Source organism: Zalophus californianus, chromosome 8 (assembly GCF_009762305.2).
Source record: "Zalophus californianus isolate mZalCal1 chromosome 8, mZalCal1.pri.v2, whole genome shotgun sequence".
NCBI classification, from domain to species: Eukaryota; Metazoa; Chordata; class Mammalia; order Carnivora; family Otariidae; genus Zalophus; species Zalophus californianus.
Genome location: NC_045602.1, coordinates 80,730,867 through 80,748,988, shown reverse-complemented (window position 1 = coordinate 80,748,988; position 18,122 = coordinate 80,730,867). Strand labels below are relative to the sequence as shown.

Sequence of the window (18,122 nt, the reverse complement as noted above, 5' to 3'; positions counted from 1 at the left end):
TAATAATTCTTTACAGTAGCCAATGAAGCAGACTTTTAAAAAGAATACTGTGACAGATCAAGGTAAATTGTTTTTGATAATTACAGAAGTGTGATTTCTTAATTAGCAGCTATCATATTAATTAAAAAGTTTGAACACTAAACTGTAAATAGAAGAGATTGGAAGAATTGTAGTGGTCTGGTCTCATCTCAAGAAACATGTCTTCCATAGCAGAGAAAGGCATTATCAAGAGAAAACAGAAAACTGCAACACTTCGAAAGTTTCCTTTGCCTTTTTTTTTTAGATAGAAATAAATATGATAGAGAAGGGTCAAATGTTAGCAGAATTTTTGCTGAGACATAAAATTGATGAAATGCTACTGAGAATAATGGGGAATGTAAGAAGAAAGAGTAAACCAGAGAGGTTTGGTTAAGGTTAGTCATACTACTTATGGCAGTTGTCATTTTCCTTCTAACAATTGTCATAAGAGCCATTTGTTTACAAATAGTGTAGAAACAATATATTTTTAACTCTCAGAGTCACAGGTGGTGTGTGAAGGAAGCAATTTGGCCCTGAACTTCACTGAAGCACTGTCATCTGCTGCCTGCTGGCGCTGTTTCTGGGTCTCCCACCAGAAAAGCACAAAGGCCAGGAGAGACGCAAAAACACAGCCCCTTCGGCAGGTAAACCCTGCTTGCTGACTTTTTGGGGATCTTCAGTATATAAAACCTTTCCTGAGAGATTGTTCCCTGCAGTCACTGAGGAGTGATGACAATAAAAGGCCGAATTGCAGTGTGCCCATCAGCAGTTTGCTCTCTGTGGGGTGCACAATGACAAAATCTCCGGAAGCGAACCACTGGTCTGACCTCAGTAACATCAGGATTGAAGCTTTGCACTTGGGCCGGCTTTCCAAGAGGGGTTTTCCCAAAAAGAGCTCAGATCTTTTTAAGAAAAAATACTCAGTGAATCTGAGACATCGGGCCTTAAATGAGTAGTAAATACGTTTCTAGATACTTTACAGTATACTTGCTGAATCAAGGACTGCTAGAACCATAAAACAATAACAGACTTTCAAGAACAGGTGTGTTCCCACTTGTTCACCAAATTCCCCAAGAGGATAGCTTAATTGGCAAGTCTCTCCTTTTGAGAACATTAAAGTTTATTTGCTCAGTGAAAGCTGAGATTAAGTCAGTATATGTATGTTACCAAGTAGAACTTGAGGTAATTACATGTTTGGTCAAAAGCAGTTGCTTTGAGCTCAGCGCAAACCCTGTTTTGTGATTTAGAAAGCACAGGGTGCCGGCCTGAACCAGAGTGAGTCTTGTGTATAACATACGCTGTGCTTCTGTGATGCAACAACCAATTAGAAAAGCCACCTACGCCTTTCCCAGTTAATTCTGGTTTTTGAAGTTTTAAAAAGACAAGCATTTCACTTTAAAAATGCTAACGTGTAATTCTAGTTATTAAAGTGAAATTTCTATAATGTCCTTATCAGCCATGCAGCTAGAGATTTGCCCTTATCCTAAGAGCAAAGTATAAAATAAGTTATAAATTGAAAAATGTATGTGCATCACATTAATTTAGGAATAAAAGTCAGTGCCTTCTTTTTGTTGAGGCATAAGCTTGTATATTATGGGCTAATGAGAAACCTGGGAATCCCAGTACTTTCTGTGGGCTTGAACTACATGGGTTTTGGATCCCAGGATTGTGCTTTTGGAAGCATCTTAGGGATTTCCTGATTAGAACAGTAGTGATTGCATAAAAAGAACAGATTAAAGTGAAACCAGCCAAATGTCTTAGTAGGTAGAGGGTGCAAGAATATTAAAGAATATATAAAAAGTTCTTCCCATGCATTAATTTTCCAGATATCCTTAAAATGTTCTCTTAAAGTGCTATTACTCAAAGTATTTAAAATAGGTACATGAGGAACGCCTGGGTGGCTCGGTTGGTTAAGCGTCCGATTCTTGATCTCAGCTCAGATCTCAATCTCACAGTTTTAAGTTCAAGCCCTACGTTGGGCTCCACACCAGATGTGGAGCCTACTTTAAAAAAAAAAATTTTTTTTTAAATAGGTACGGGATCCATTGTTCTTCCTGGGAATGTGAATCATTACAGAATGTATTAAGTAGTGGTACGTGCTGCTTCAAAAGCTTGTGGAAATGGGGGTGCCTGTGTGGCTCAGTCGGTTGAGTGTCTCTTGATTTCAGCTCAGGTCATGATCTCAGGGTGTGAAATCTAGCCCCATGTTGGGCTCCCTGTTCAGCGGGGAGTGTGCGTAAGACTTTCTGTCCCTCCCCTGCTCTCTCTCTCAAAATCTTCAAAGAAAAAAAAAAGTTTGTGAAAATGCGTACTCTGTAAGGTAAGTGATAACCATTTCTTTAAAGTTGTTTAAATGTGTAAACACTGTTAAAGAGAATTATTTGAAATAGTTATTGCTTAGGATCCCAATTATTTTTTTTGAAGTATCTTTTTTTCCTACTCTAAGATGTAACTTAGTGCTGTCTTCTTAACAGATGATTTGAAGATTTTACAGCTAGAAACTGGAACTAGAAAATCCAGAGAATTCAAGATGGGTCATGGCAGTATATTGAGCTACACTTAAAAGTTGATTAGTTACCGAATCCCAGGATTATAACTTATTTCAGGTAAACTTTCTTCTACTTTTAAACATGTTTAATGAAGAACCTTTTGCTGGTGTTGTAAATGTAAATTCTTTTTTATAAAATGTTCCCTAAATATTACTACTATTCTTTGTAAGTTACTCAGATTTAAAAATCTTCCCTCTTTCAAGTAAACACCAATAGTGTGATCATGAAATGATTAGCAGTAGTCAGTCTCTTTATTTGCAGAGTCTATGTTTGTAAATTTATCTGTAACATCCAAAATCAGGATGTGTGGTACTTTTGCAGTTGTAGTGGACACGTACCCATACAATGTGTTGAAAATTTTGAGGCACCAGACACACTTTTCCAGTTGAGGTTGAACAAGAGGACGCTTTGCCTTCTTATTTCAGCTCAAACTGTCAACACTGTGTTCTTTTCCACAGTCTATTTAGTACCATGTTTTCCAAAATTTTGTATCTTGGTGATATCACAGTTTAAAATGGCCCCCAGGCATAGTGTTGTCTACTGTTCTCAGCACATGAAGGCTGTGAAGGGCCTTATAGAGAAAATACATGTTAGATAAGCTTTGTTCAGGCATGAGTTACAGTGCTGTTGGCCATGCGTTCCATGTTATCAGAGAATCAGTAGGTTCTGGAGCCTGAGTATTTTCATAAAAATAGCTAAGATATAAAATTTCTTATAAATCTAGTGGGAGTATTGCTCTTTTGCCAATACTACATGGTTGGAACTTATTTGTACTCATTTTAAAGGACACCAAGCCTAGTGGTTTTAACTTTTGCTGAGGGTTAAACTGGAAGATAATTCTTGTTGAATAGATGATTTCCCTATAAAGAATATGCTTTGGAAGTACCTCAATAAATGAGGAATTTTTCATGGTTTCTTCGAGTAAAAAAACACATCAGATAATGCAGTTCGTAAAAAACTTTAATGTAAGGCACTGTTGTCCAAAGTTAAGTGAGGGGTAACAGCCCACATGATGCCACCTTGTTGTCCTATGTCGCAAACAGGCCATGTGCCCCACCACAGGCAGCAGGTACAGTTCCCACTCAGGAAGAGGTTTTACATGACAGTCCTCAGTGGTGATGTTATCTCCCAAAGCATGGACTAATACTTTTCCTTAAAACAAAAAAATATCTTAGACTAATAACTGAAGAACTAACAAACATCTCAAGAGGAAAAAAACAAAACAAAACGATACCAGCTATTGTAGTCTCAAAAAAAGGTTCCTAAGAGTTCCCATGTTTATAAGAGGTCCAAGAAATGCATGTATTTTGTTGTCTAATACAAGTCCCCATGACAAGAAAGGATCAGGTTAGAAGCATGTCCTTGGTTCAGACTGTGCTTAATGTAGGGGCTACATGCACAAATGGGTTCAAGGACCAAACTTCTGTTTGCCACTTGATTCAAAAACATTCAGCGGATTTCATCTCAAGGGCAGTATGGCAAATTCTTAAGAATGTCTTCATATACTGTCATTAAATACTTTTAATATTAGAACCTTAAGAAAACTGGATTCTTGATTTATCAGTAGCCTGTAACTTGTGTTTTAAACAAAAACAGGGACTCTGCTCTACAGTGCTAAAGACCTCATCTACTTGTTTGCAATAACTTTTTGTGGATAACCGTTACTCCTAATCATCTGCAAGACATACATTTTTCCAAGTTCTTACCAAAAATCCATCTCAAGGAAAAAAATCCTCCAGGAAAGGAAAAATTTTGCTTTAAGTAGATAAAGTGGTGTTTATATGCATTAGGCCAAGCAATCCACTGAAGGTTCTAACAGTTTTAAAAATTAAGTCACAATACAGCTGAACAATTAATGTGGTGGTTCTGACAAGGTGTATTATTTTGACATTTTGGTCTCAGAAGGTGTTTCTCCAGTATCCAATGTCTTCAACAACCGGAAAAGGCCAGCAGCTTCTCGTATCCTACTGAATTCAATACAGAATGCCTGCACTTCTATAAACAAGTCCTGCACATTAATAATTTTGTTACGGATCAAGGACTGGAGAAAGACACACACAAGACGCACCAAACGATTCTGGAAAAAAACAAAACAAAAAAAACCAAATTTATTGTACCCGTTTTCTTGGCAGGTATTTATAAAATTTACAAAACTTTCTGTTACTTACCTGCATATATTTATCCTTAATTTGTTCACAAGTAGAGATGCAATTTGATATATAAAGGTGAATAAATTCAGGAGGTAGATCAACAGCTGTAGTTAGTCTGTTTCATAAAGTTAAAATGTTAGGGCTGTTAAACACTGTTAACCAAAGAGAAATTTTATATTTTATGGTTATTTAGTAAAAGTTTCTGATTTATGATCAGTTACCTAGTTTTAAACATATTTATGCAAATAAGCCTGAGTCACCCTGCTTGTTAATAAAGGACACTTCCATTTAAATCCATACTTAGCATTACACATGGTAATTATTCTTTTTGAACACCACATTTCTGTGTGTTTTTGGTTGCATCAGAGTTTGTATAGTTAATGGTTTTCACGCTCTAATAAGTAACATTTACTAAACCCCAATTATACCTAAGTGCTATGGAAGGTGGTATATCCGAGAAGGTATAGTTTAGTAAGTAAATAGTATATACTGTATAACTAAATGCTAAAAAATGGGTTTGTGAGCAGCAGTGTAAATGGAAAGATGGGAAAGGCCTTGAAAGGTCAAATGGCTTACTGAAACCTAGAAGTGTTCCCAATAATGTAGTGAATGATCAGAGGAAAAGCTTGGAATCTGGGATTAATTAGGAACACGGTGATAGAGACCTGGATGGAATGTGAGAGAAGGCATGAAAAGGAAAGCTGGTATTTTCCAAAGGATTCTGTGGAATGTTTAAGGAAAACAAAAAGATGGGATAGGAATTCCATGTTCATATAAAGGGGTGCTATGCTAACTATACACTATGAATTTCCAAAAGAAATTCTAAACTTATTTGCCTGTAGAACCTTTTTCCATAAGGCACTGAGGAACTACTGCTCCGAGCAATAGTGCTATGGTCACTTGAGATGGGGACGGGTTGGGGTGGGGGGCACAAGGAACAGACCTTGCCCTTGAAATTATTCTCTAGAAAGAATAATACTGACAAAAAGATGTGGTTATTCTTGGACTAAATACCAAATATCTGGTGAAGACAGTGCTATAAGAATGTAGTGAAAGGGAAGCAGTAAGCCCTCAGAGGCAGGTCAATCCAAGGACTGGAGCAGAGGGAAGCCCCTGAAGGAAGTGTGAGTCTACAAAGGGGAAAGACTTGCGCAGGAGAATGCAGAAATGAAGTAGTGTATTTTCAACAAGCAGTTAACCAGTTCTGCCACTGACAGAAAATAAAGTTGAAAACCTCATGCTTCCTCCCTCCCCCACCCCAAAAAGAGCACTCTCCTATACACGTACTTGTGATCACCTGGCTTCCGGCCAGGCTTTTTCTGACCGGCTGATTAGCTTAAAAGGATATAGTCTTAAGTACAATTTCAAGAAGGTTAAAAAAAAAAAATTTTTTTTGTTGCAAGTTTTTAATCAGGATCTATAGTCTCCCGCGCCCTCCCTCCCATCTGATTGAGTATAAAAACTTACCGATTTACAACTTCCATTGAATGCAAAGACATGTCCATGTTGACCAGGACCGAAAAATACTCTGTGATCTGGCTGGACTGCATTAACTTCAGCAGCATTTCTATAGCAACTAGAGGGTTGTTTTCCACCAGGTCAGGAAGTTTGGCTGGAGTGAGGCCAATATGATAAACGAGTTTGGGGTCTTTTTCCAACTCACCCAAGAGCTAAATAGAACCAAATTTTTAAGAAGAGAGAGGTTCTTGAGTCAAATATTCTCTGTCCTGCCTGTAAAAACAAGCTATAACATCGTCTGCATTGAACCAACTTCATAAATTTCTTCCCTCAAACCATTAAAATCATGTCTTGATTTTTTAGTTTACAACTGAACTGTAAAGACGGCTTATAAACATGCTAGTGATCCCTCCTGGGCGTTAAACCAGACTCAGTACTGCCTGGTTGGATAGAATACTGTCTGGATTGTAACAATATCATCCTTAACTCCTTTGTAGACTTTTTCTGTGATCCGTTAGGACCTAAAATAATTTAGTTGCCAACCAGCTCCCCAGAAAAGAGCTGAGGAACACGCCAGGTGGAGGACAAATACTCGAGGAGAGCAGCAGGCCAGGCAGAGGGAGAGCTGCTCTCCGCGCAGTTACAGCGCCTCATGTGGCAGTTCAGGTCCGGCTCACACTGTGCAATTCAAATAGGTATCTGCAAAAACATTTCTGCCAAATAAGTCCTTTTTCTTAAAAATTATCTATGCTCTTTCCCCTACCTACCTGCCAGTACCACAGTGGACTATGTTTCAGGATGGCCTAGCAAACAAAGTAAACTATAAACACAGCTATTTGACTTTGAGAAATAACATTTTGGTGGTAGACTGGATTCAAAGTGTCAATATGTCCTCACAAGTTCTAATGTGAAAATATGCAAGCTGGATAAAATTCAAACAGAAAGAACCCACCAGGCGTCCTTGCCTTTCCCCCAGAGGAGTCTACGCTTGGGCAGCAGGGGCTACTGTCAATCTCAAATTGACCACTAACCAGCTGTGTGACAGAGGCTTGTTTACCTTCCCTGGGTCTCATTTTCCTCCTTTATAAGATGTCAGTAATCTCTCTTAGCCTCAGTAGAGTTACTGTCCGGCTTAAATGTAACAATGTATGCAATGTGCCAAAAATGTGAGATCTATCTTTCCCCACCACAGTAAAATGACCAAGGCCGGAGAAGCAGAACAAAGATCCAGAGATCCAAGACTCCTTGGATCCGAAACATTTCCTACTGCTGGCTCCTGCTGATAGGATCATTTATTGTTCATTTATCATGTGGAGGACTAAGGACAAAATGCTTACAATAAATATATACCTGTGTTTGTTGAGGAGAAGATAAGGGGCTTTTGAAGGCTTTGGCCATTATTCGCTTGATCTCCACACCAGTGCTGTTCTTGACACACATTGATTTGTCCCATTGAATCGCATGGTCAGGCTCTGTTGGATTCAGCCAAGCCAGCTCATCTTCACAAATATGGAGTGGAGGTGGTGGACGAATAAACTCTGGGCGGAAATGGCCTGTAAGGAGAACAGGAATGTTTGCTTCTATCAGTAAGCTAACATCTGTACACATCTACATAAAACTTTCAGACTTCAAAATCCAAAGCAGAGATGACATAAGAAAGTCAGGGTTTTATTCAGAATACCAACAAAATGAAACACTGATCTAATAACGTTAGTATTATGCTAGAGACCAAATCTATTCTTCAAGAGAGAAAGGCACTACACCACGATCTGACAATTTTTAATTCAAGCATGATCACCACTCAGAAGCAAAGGGTACGACTTCACATACTGGTAAAAGTTCTGATGGGAAAAATGAAACGCTATTTGATCTCATCCTACTCTTAGTTACCACTGTTTTACTCAGAGACCACTATTATTTGCACTGGTTTTTTTCTTTGCATCTTATAACCGTGAGGTAGCAAACTGGAGATGCAATGGCAGGAAAACATAAAAGTATAGCTGCCTTTTAATGTTTTCAAGTGAATCCGGGGATCATAAATCCCTAAATCCACAAATCCCATATTCATTCTCATAAAACAGTAAAAGTACAATGGGGAATTGCAATGACTCAACTTTTGTGAAACAAGATTATCTCTAAGTTATAAACCCACTAAAATAAATGCTGGCTGGGATTTTTGCTGAACGAATTTCAGGCCTCACTCTGGTTTCCACACAGGGCCTAAGATAGCCTATCCCAATCATGGATCCTAGAGCCCCTGCCAAATTTGAGATTCGTTTATTGATAAGGTTTTCTGGCTAAGAATCATCAGTCTATCTTAAACTATACTCATTCTTCACTTACATCACCAGGACTAGTATCTCATCTTTTCAGACCATTTATAGGAAAAAACAAAATTTTTAACACTTCCTGAGAAGTGCTACTTATGTGATAAGGAAAATATTCCTGCAAGGTACAGATGCCTGATGTTTAGCTAGACTCAGTATCTAATTGATTTGCTTTTCACATACCTTTCTGGTGGCTCATGCAACACAAAGTTGTGCCTAAGCAAGTATTAAATAAAAATCAGTATGTGCCATGGACCTTCAGGCACACTTGTGACTGGCTGAGACTTCAGATATTAAACCCATCTATGCTGAAGATGATAATGACATTAAAGTCATGTAAATTTTAAACTCGTTGTAACACTGTAATTTGGAGAACATTTTCTTATTCCTACGTATAAAGCATGCCTTCATCATTAAAACCACATAAAAGCCCGTGAAACCAAAAAATGCAGGTGTATTATTTCAAGTTCAGTAGGTATTTTCTTTGAATTAAAGTAAAACAAGAACTATAAGATCGGTAAAACTTTATAAGGGAGAAGGTAATGAGTGATAAGATTAATATAGCACTATAAAAGAAAAAATACATTACAAAAGACTCATTTTAGTAAAACAAATTTATATCTTCAGGAATGCTGATAATAAAAAACTTGGTATATACTTTTATTAAAGAAGAAACTAACTTAACTAACCATCTCTCCTATGTTCTACTAGACCCTAGATTTCTCACTGAATTCAAGTTTAAGGAGCAACAAAAGGGGCGCCTGGGTGGCTCAGTCATTAAGCATCTGCCTTCAGCTCAGGTCATAATCCAGGCCCTGGGATCGAGCCCCGCATCGGGCTCCCTGCTTGGGGGGAAGCCTGCTTCTCCCTCTCCCACTCCCCCTGCTTATGTTCCTTGTCTCGCGGTCTCTCTCTCTCAGAAAATAAACCTTTAAAAAAAGGGGGGAGCAACAAAAAATAACATGTTTTAAAAAACCAAAAGTCTCAGGATGCTGGTAAAATAAAACCCAAGTATATAAAATTATATATACCTACTTTCAATAGGTGGCTTTGGTCCACTGACTAAAGCTTCTGTGATTTGAGAGGCAACCGAGCTGTCAAATCCAGAATTAGAAGAGTCTGGGTCTGGGTCACTGAGAATACTAGGGAAGCTAGCCTTACTTTGGGTTGGCAATTCAGACTGGCGTTCTGAAAAAGGATAAAATAAGAGAGATTTTTAAATTGAGGGTATCACAAGGAGAAAGAAAAGACAAGCTGCTAATTGGGAAAAGCTGTCTGCAACACATATAAACAAAGGGCAAGATTCAATATAAATATATACATATATATATTTTTTTTTTTTTTCAAAAACTACAAATCCACCAAAAGCTAACAACACCCACCAACAAGTCAGCAGCAGCTACAGTCAGGCCTCTCAGCCAGTTGTGCTGGGGGTCAGTCCCACCCATCAGAGCACCCCTAGCTGTTGCAGACCAGTCACAACAGGAAGGTACATACAGCCCACACAGGGGATACCCCTACAGTGCCTGGTACTGGTGACCAGGGAGGATTGAGGTACCGGGGTCCTCAGGGCATTTTCTACATAAACGTAAGGCATACAAAACATAAGGCAACTGCTTTCAAGTCCAGGAGATGTAAGTGACATACCTAATATATAGAAACAAACAGAGAGACAAAATGAGACAGGAATAAGTTCTGAAAAAAACAACACAAAACCTCAGAAAAAGAACTAAAGGGAAAAAAGAGGTAAGCAATCTACCCGATGAAGAGTTTGGGTAATGGTTATAAAAATCCTCACTAGTTTTGAGAGAAGTGAATGAACTCAGAACGAAGTTGAAGAATATAATAACTTAAAGGAAAACTACACTAGAGAATCAATAGCAGATTAGCAGATGAAGAAAGGATCATCTTCATCTGCTAGACAGGGTAATGGAAAGCACCCAAGCTGAACAGCAAAAAGGTTAAAAAAAATTTTTAATGGGGACAGGTTAAAGAATTTCTGTGACAACATCAAGCATAATGTTTGCATTATAGGGAGTCCCAAAAGAAGAAAGGGGCAGAAAACTTATTTGAAGAAATAATCACTAAAAACTTCCCTAACCAAGGGAAGGAAACAGCCAGGTCCAGGAAGCAGAGAGCCCTAAACAAGATGAACCCAAGAAGCTCCACACCAAGACACATAACTAAAATGTCAAAAATTAAAAAGAGAATCTTAAAAGCAGCAAGAGAAAAGCACATAATTACACGGGAAACCCCGTAAGGCTATCAGATGTTTTTTCAGCAGAAACTGCAGGCCAGAAGGGAGTGGCATGATATATTCAAAGTACTGGGAAAAAACACAACCAAGAGTACTTGCCCCAGCAAGGTTATCACTCAGAATTGAAGGACAGATAGAATTTACCAAACAAAAGTTAAAGGAGTTTGCCACCACTAAACTAGCTTTACAAGAAATGTTAAAGGGACTTCTTTCTGTAAGCAGAAAAGAAAAAGCCATAATTAGAAGAAAATTATGAAAAAAAAATTTCACCAGTAAAAGCAAACACATACTAAAGGTACTGGATCAATCACTTATAAAGCTAGTATAAAGGTTGGGGCACCTGGATGGCTCAGGCATTAAGCGTCTGCCTTCGGCTCAGGTCATGATCCCGGGGTCCTGGGATCGAGCCCCGCATCGGGCTCCCTGCTCGGCGGGGAGCCTGCTTCTCCCTCTCCCACTCCCCCTGCTTGTGTTCCCTCTCTCGCTGTGTCTCTGTCAAATAAATAAATAAAATCTTTTAAAAAAAAACTGCATCCTCCATAAATAACCTCTGGTCCATGGATCCTACTACAAGACATGAATTGCAGGCCTCTGCAAAGGTGATCTGTGGTAGCCAGCTCCAGAAAAGATAGGTGTATCACTTTTTTCCCCTGGTACTTATAAAAATGAATGGATTGGGACATCTTCAATCTGGGTAGGGGACAGCAAGCAGCAAGCTTAGCCACTATGCCAAGCTCTCTCAAGACTAACTCTAGCACATATTCTTTTCTGGGCTTGATATACTTTAAAACTTTCCAACAGACTAACTCAAGTCATTGTAAGGGAGGTCAGATCTGATTCTCACTTTATTGAATACAAAGAACCCTCAGAATATATATCCCCTCTGAAGATAAGGTGACTGAAACTGCTTGTCACCTCTGTACCCAGCTTTCATACAATCTTTAAAGAAATAATCATTATTTTGGGGCACCTGGGTGGCTGAGTCAGTTAAGTGTCTGCCTTCGGCTCAGGTCATGATCCCAGGGTCCTGGGATTGAGCCCCGCATTGGGCTCCCTGCTCAGCAGGAAGCCTGCTTCTCCCTCTCCCACTCCCCCTGCTTGTGCTCTCTCTGAAATAAAAATCTTAAAAAAAATAATCATTGTTTTATTTCTGTGAATAGATTGTATCTAACACTAGTGACTAATGAGTATTTCTGTGTACCTTCAATCTTAAAAGTGTTAAAAAGATTTCTCTTGGGACGCCTGAGTGGCTCAGTTGGTTAAGCATCTGTGTTTGGCTCGGGTCATGATCCCAGGGTGCTGGGATCGAGGCCCACATCGGGCTCCCTGCTCAGCCGGGAGCTTGCTTCTCCCTCTGCCTGCTGCTCTCTCTCTTTCTTCCTGACAATTAATAAAGTCTTTAAAATAAAAAAAAAGATTTCTCTTGGTTTCAGAAAATAATCATTGTTATACTGTTGATACCCAGGAGTTAAAAAGTGAGGTTCAGAGGTTCAGAATGCTCCAAGGAAAAAGAAGTTTATTGAACAGTGTCACCTTATATAAGAAACCAAATGTCACAGATGCATTAAGTCTAAGAAGGATGCGGAACTGTCGAAATTAATACTGCAGCTCGGGACGCCTGGGTGGCTCAGTCGGTTAAGCGGCTGCCTTCGGCCCAGGTCATGATCCCAGGGTCCTGGGATCGAGTCCCACATCAGGCTCCTTGCCCAGCAGGAAACCTGCTTCTCCCTCTTTCTCCCTCTGCTTGTTCTCTCTCTGTCAAATAAATAAAATCTTTAAAAAAAAAAAAAAAATACTGCAGCTCAATCACAAGGTCAAGGGTTCACAATTTTGCCTATATATTAGAATTTCCCTAATGAATCACTCTCAAGTGGTAAGACCCATTTCATCCATATTTTTGCTCAGAGCAGTCAAGTGAAAGGTGCCTCTTTACCTTCCCTTCTCAGAGAGGCTCTGTCTGACCATCCAGGTCAAGAAAGTTCCTCTATTTTCTATCACAACATGCTTTTGCTTCAAGAGAACCCACTCATTCATTTATACGTGTAACACAGAAGGTGCCAAAGCAATCTTGAAATGTAGGACACGGGAGGTTTAACACATCCTGACTTCAAAACTTACTACAAAGGTACTGTAATCAAACGTGGGGAAGTAGAATATAGACAAAGCAATGATCATAGAATAGAAAGCCCCAAAATAAACCTTTCCATTTAAGGTCAAATAATTTTCAACAAGGGTGCCAAGAGAAATCATTTTGACTATTCAGGGTTCCTTGAGATTCTGTATGAATTTTATGATGGGTTTTTCTGTCTCTGCAAAACACATTGTTGGGATTTTAACAGAAATGGCATTCAATCTGTAGAGCACTTTGACATCAGGAAAACTTTTAAACCTACTAAATTTTATCCAGCATTCTTCTTAAATTGGAAAGCAGTCAATTCAAGTGAAAACTCAGAATGAATTTATATGCCATATCAGCAAGGATCCAGTACTGAAGCTATGTTTTTCATGGAAGTTACTAAGCTTTTAGTAGCTTAGCTTAAAAAGCCCTTCATTTTAACTGGAGAACCTCAAAAAGAAAAAAAAAACAAAAACAAAAACTTAATGCTACCACACAAGAATACCCAAACCACCAATTCCTTACCAGCCAAGGCTAGCTGAAGCCCACTAATGTCCACAGATTGGCCCATGTTTCCAACGTCCATCAATGCAATCTGTCGGGGTGTCTTTTTGAAGAGTTCTCTTGGGGGTGCCAGCATCAGCTGGGAAAGAAAAAACTTTTCTGGTGGAGTTATAGGAGGCAAAAATCCTGTAAACAAAAACGTATAACAATTTCTCCAATGGTTATTTTTGAAAATTAACTCGACTCTCGTAAAACTGGCATTTGCGACTTGCCGTCTCCACTCACATAAAGACAAAATTATAATTTTCAGTTAACCAAATATATACATTTATGAAAATGTAATTAAATATACCATTTGAGGGCGCCTGGGTGGCTCAGTTGGTTAAGCGACTGCCTTCGGCTCAGGTCATGATCCTGGAGTCCCGGGATCAAGTCCCGCATCGGGCTCCCTGCTCGGCAGGGAGTCTGCTTCTCCCTCTGACCCTCCCCCCTCTCATGTGCTCTCTATCTCTCATTCTCTCTCTCAAATAAATATATAAAATCTTTAAAAAATATATATATACCATTTGAAATTCTCGGATTTGTGGCAATATCAATGGAACTTAAGTTTTTTTTTTTTAACTATTAAAAACTTCGTTTCCAACATGGAAAGGCTAAAGCTTGCACATGCAAGCAAAAACAAAAAAGCCAGTGCCCAGAAACGCTTCTCTTTCTCCTCTGCTGCTGTGAGCAACTATACCAGGTGAAGAGACGAGGAAGCATCTGCAGCGCAAACACATCTCATACCTGCTTCAGTGCACAGTGCAGCCACAAAATTCCCACAGTGCTGAATGCTGTTCCCTTCTGTCCCACATTCAGTTGCTCACCAAGCCTCATCCGTCCCACAGCAGCATCGTGGCTGGGTTCTGTTCCCTCATCTCCATTCCCTCCCCGGCCCTCCCCTCTCGCCAGGACTCCAGGCCAGCCTTCCTCATTTCCCCAGCTCCCAGTTTTGACTCCTGCCCACCAACCCATCACCCACAGTCCACACTCGCACTTACCACTTAGTTATATTTCTAGGTACAAATCTGCACACCATACTTAACCTGTTTACACAGAATTAAACCCAAAATTCTGCACCATTATAAGACCCTTCATCATCTAGTCCTGACCCACTTTCCTAATCTCATCTCTTGAATTCCCCTCTAACCCACATAACCTACACTCCAGTTGCACAAAATCTCCCAGGTTCTCGAATTCCTGATTTCAAAACATCCAATATACCCAGTTCTTTAAGAATACCTGACAGGGCCACACACTTCCCTCACACACCCCCTACCCCATCTCTAATCAATAGCAAAAACATTACTCCCTCTGAGAATGTCTCCAGCCACCAAGCATTTCATATGTGACATCTAGTACAACACTTACTACATTGGCTTATGACTACATTTATGTCTCCCCAACCAGAATGCAAGCTTCTTGAGTGCCGGGAAGCCGTCTTATTTACAGAATCTAGATACATCCTCAATCCTAGCTCTGAATCAGAATCACCTGAAAAACTTTAAAAATGTATCCATTAGATGTTCACTCTAGACATAGAATACAAGCCTTTGGTGTTGATAGTCTCTGTTTTCTATTTAATGAAAGTAAGGATAATTATGGTTAAGAATTATTATAAATACTTTTATTCCTCATAATAACCCTATCAGCTTGGAATTATTATTATCTGCATTTTATAAACAAAGAAACGGAGGCACAGAGAGGTAAAATAACTATCCATGGAGTCCTTCCTTGGCAAATTTGTGTTTACAATGCAGTCGATGGTCTGAATCTAGGTTTAGACTCCCGGCATTTAAGAATGACCATAAGTCATCCTCCTTTTGCTTAACCTGGCCTTCAGAATTCAAACAGTTCTCTGAGCAAATCCCACACTGTCCCCATTCTCTGCTAAGGGCCCCCTAGGATGGTGGGTTTTGACCTCCCATGATATGTTCTATTACTTTCTGGGCATTCTCAAACTCCCTGAAAGCCTAGTTCAGTACTAGTACCATAAGCATCTTATCCAACACGAGGTGTGCCCCTCTTACATAAGAGCAGTGCAGGAAACCAACCAGAAGATGCTTTAGATCAAAGGGGGTGCCAAGCATGAATACCAACTAGCTTACAAGGTAGAAGTCCTCCTGTGCTATGAAAAACTTCTTGGTATTATCTCAAAATCCACTGCTTCCACCTTTTATCTCTCTGTATAGTGGCCTGTATCTATACAGTGCTCTTTTCCCCACTGATTTAGTACTGTGAGATCAAACTGCTCCCCACTACCACCTACTTCCCCCAGTACACTGGTCTTTGTCTTAGTTTTCCAGGTACCCCTATCACTAATCACCATCCCTCTGTGCCTTTCTCCTTTCCTGGCTCAGAGTCTTCTCCCAAAGTGAAGTCTCATGAAGAATCTGAGTTATTTAAAAAAAAAAAAAAAAACCAGCCTCGAATGAAACCCACTGATCTGATCTCACCAATACTGCACAAATACACATTTTACATAACGTCCAGTAGTCATGCGTTTTCTAACTTAGGCCGTGAACTTGAGACTACCTTCTATCCTCTCCCCCATCACATCATCCAGGGACACGCATCAGACCAACGAAGGTGGCCGCAAAGTCCTTAAATACCGTTTCATGTGTATTTCCGCCCAACAACTTCTTCGGGCTCTGAACAACTTCCAGTTACTCGACTGAGACTTAAAACCGGGAGCAGAGTGTCATTAGTTAAACCGTCACACACCTCAGACGTGCTCTACAGTAACGAAGTGTGAATGAGTTGCTGAAACTGTCAAGCACCACTCAGCTGCGTGATTTGACGGCCCATACAGTGGAGAGGAATAATTTGCGGTGCCCCGAATCTGTAATTAAGCTACCGCTTCTCCATACTTTGCGGGGGGAGGGGAATTAGATAATTTCAAAAGGAGACCATTTCACTTGCGGATGAACTCTCGCACAAGCGCAGGCGGAAAGTGCCCCATCTATCCACAGCGCACACCTGGCTTCGGGAGGGAGGGGCCGCCCGGGCGAGGGGCGGCACGCCTCGGGCGTACCTGAGAGCGGCGGCCTGTCGGGCTCCTGGCCGCCGCGGGCGGGCGGCGCGGGGTTGAGCAGGTGCGCGAAGCTGGCGGCAAAGGGGTTGGCGGCGAGCGGCTCCGTGCGGTACATCTCCCAGAGCAGGTAGAGCGCGGTGAGGCGTTGCGCCGCGCTGGGCAGCAGGTCCGGCTGCTGCAGCAGCATGACGAGCACCGAGCCCAGGCGGAAGTGGTCGGCCTTGCTGAAGTAGTGGTGGAAGGCGGTGGACAGGCCCTCGAAGGTGCTGCCGCCACCCGCCTCCTCCGAGATGATGCTCAGCAGGCTCGAGAGCTCCTTCGGGGTCAGGCTCATCCTGCCCGCGGGGCCCCCCGGGCCTCCACAGCCCGGCCCGGGGCCGCCTGCTCCGCCTCTGCCGCCGCCGCCGGGGCCGGAACCTCCCGGGCCGCTCCTGGACGCCGACCCCGCCGCTTCCCGGGCACCCCTTTGCTCCGCGGCGGTGAGTAGCCGGCCAGACGCCGCGCTCACCCCGCCACCGGGCATCAACCTCGTCCGCCTGCCCTGCTTCCCGGCCGGAGTGGCCCCGGCGCCGGCTCGTCCCGTCCCCACGGCCGTAAAGCGCGCTGCTACACGACAGCGTCGCAAACAAAACACGTCGGGGAAGCCAGACCGCCGCAGAGCAGAGGGGCAGCCGGGAGCGAACGCGAGGCAGGTGGAGCGAGGCCAGGGAGAGGATCCGGAGTCGCTGGGTGGGCGGGGTGAAGCGGCCGGAAGTGCGATGGGGGCCTGCGAGGTTCTGGCCTAGTGCTGCGGAGGTCCGGCGGCGAGACCGCCGGGCGCTGGGGGCGGGGTCTGCTCCTCGGCGACCGCAAGCGGACCTCCTAGGAGTCCCCGAGGCAGAGCCTGGCACCGGACGGTCCCGGTCAATGTGCGCCACGTTATCGTCTGGAAGAATGCCTCTTAGATTCTAAATAGTTTTCTCAATATACCATACGTGACTGTTCTTGAGTTTAAACTGTGTAAATGCGAGGCACCGAAAGAGGACATTTCTCATAACCGAAGTTAATTTCCAGTCTTACAGTCCTTTTTGCACTTGAGGTTTTGTACATGGTTATTTTAACAGGATTTTGAGAAAATGTTTCCAATAAATACTCATTTACAAAACTGTTGTGCAACTTTTTACTTTCTCTGCCCTAAGGCGCTGATTCTGGGCCTTGACTGTGGTTGGAAGCCCCGGGGAACCTTTAGGAATGGTAACCCCAGCCGCGAAAGACGATGGCTCGGATATTAAAAAAATAAAAACACCTCCCCAGGTGACTCTAATGTGAACTCTGGGCTGAGTCCTGAGTGGCGTTCCCCAGACCTGTCCAGTTCTTCCCTAGACCTAAAGGAACCTAGAGGATTTCCCCCGCGATTTGCACCAGACAGGTTTGGGAAATCCGGTCTGCGCTGAACAATGCTAGCGGCTCAAGAATCAGTTAAGCGCCACCTTCATCTAAAGTAAAACTGAAGGGAGAGAACTGGCTGGATCACCAGTATGCAAATTACGAAGTTTTCTTCAATTTCCTGCCAGATTACCCATTAGAAAGGTCTTGCCAAGACGGCATTTTTTTTTTAAGTGGAGCCCAACAGGAACTTAGGTTCCTGAGTTTTAAGACTTGAGCTGACATCAAGAGTTGGATGCCCAACT

The 18,122-nt window shown here is 41.8% G+C and overlaps 1 protein-coding gene, 1 long non-coding RNA gene and 1 other non-coding gene across 4 annotated transcripts; 2 read left to right on the top strand and 1 right to left on the bottom strand.

Moving 5' to 3' along the window:
• Positions 1-670: 670 nt before the first annotated feature.
• On the top strand, positions 671-7,519 carry LOC113938661. Of its 2 annotated transcripts, XR_003524930.1 has the most exons (5): positions 671-1,060; positions 2,052-2,110; positions 2,493-2,624; positions 4,470-4,699; positions 7,368-7,519. It is a non-coding gene; the product is annotated as an uncharacterized LOC113938661 (long non-coding RNA). The 2 variants fall into 2 exon arrangements; XR_003524929.1 differs by having other exon boundaries at positions 673-2,110.
• On the top strand, positions 737-851 carry LOC113938830. The gene has a single exon (XR_003525029.1). It is a non-coding gene; the product is annotated as a small nucleolar RNA SNORD89 (small nucleolar RNA).
• Positions 3,510-16,975, bottom strand: CNOT11 (CCR4-NOT transcription complex subunit 11). Its single transcript, XM_027624171.1, has 7 exons — positions 16,453-16,975; positions 13,401-13,565; positions 9,538-9,690; positions 7,526-7,728; positions 6,185-6,387; positions 4,736-4,832; positions 3,510-4,644 (listed from the first exon to the last, which is right to left on the bottom strand). Exons 1-7 carry the CDS (start codon positions 16,973-16,975, stop codon positions 4,447-4,449), a joined length of 1,542 nt encoding a protein of 513 aa, XP_027479972.1. The 3' UTR covers positions 3,510-4,446.
• Between the last annotated feature and the right edge of the window lie 1,147 nt (positions 16,976-18,122).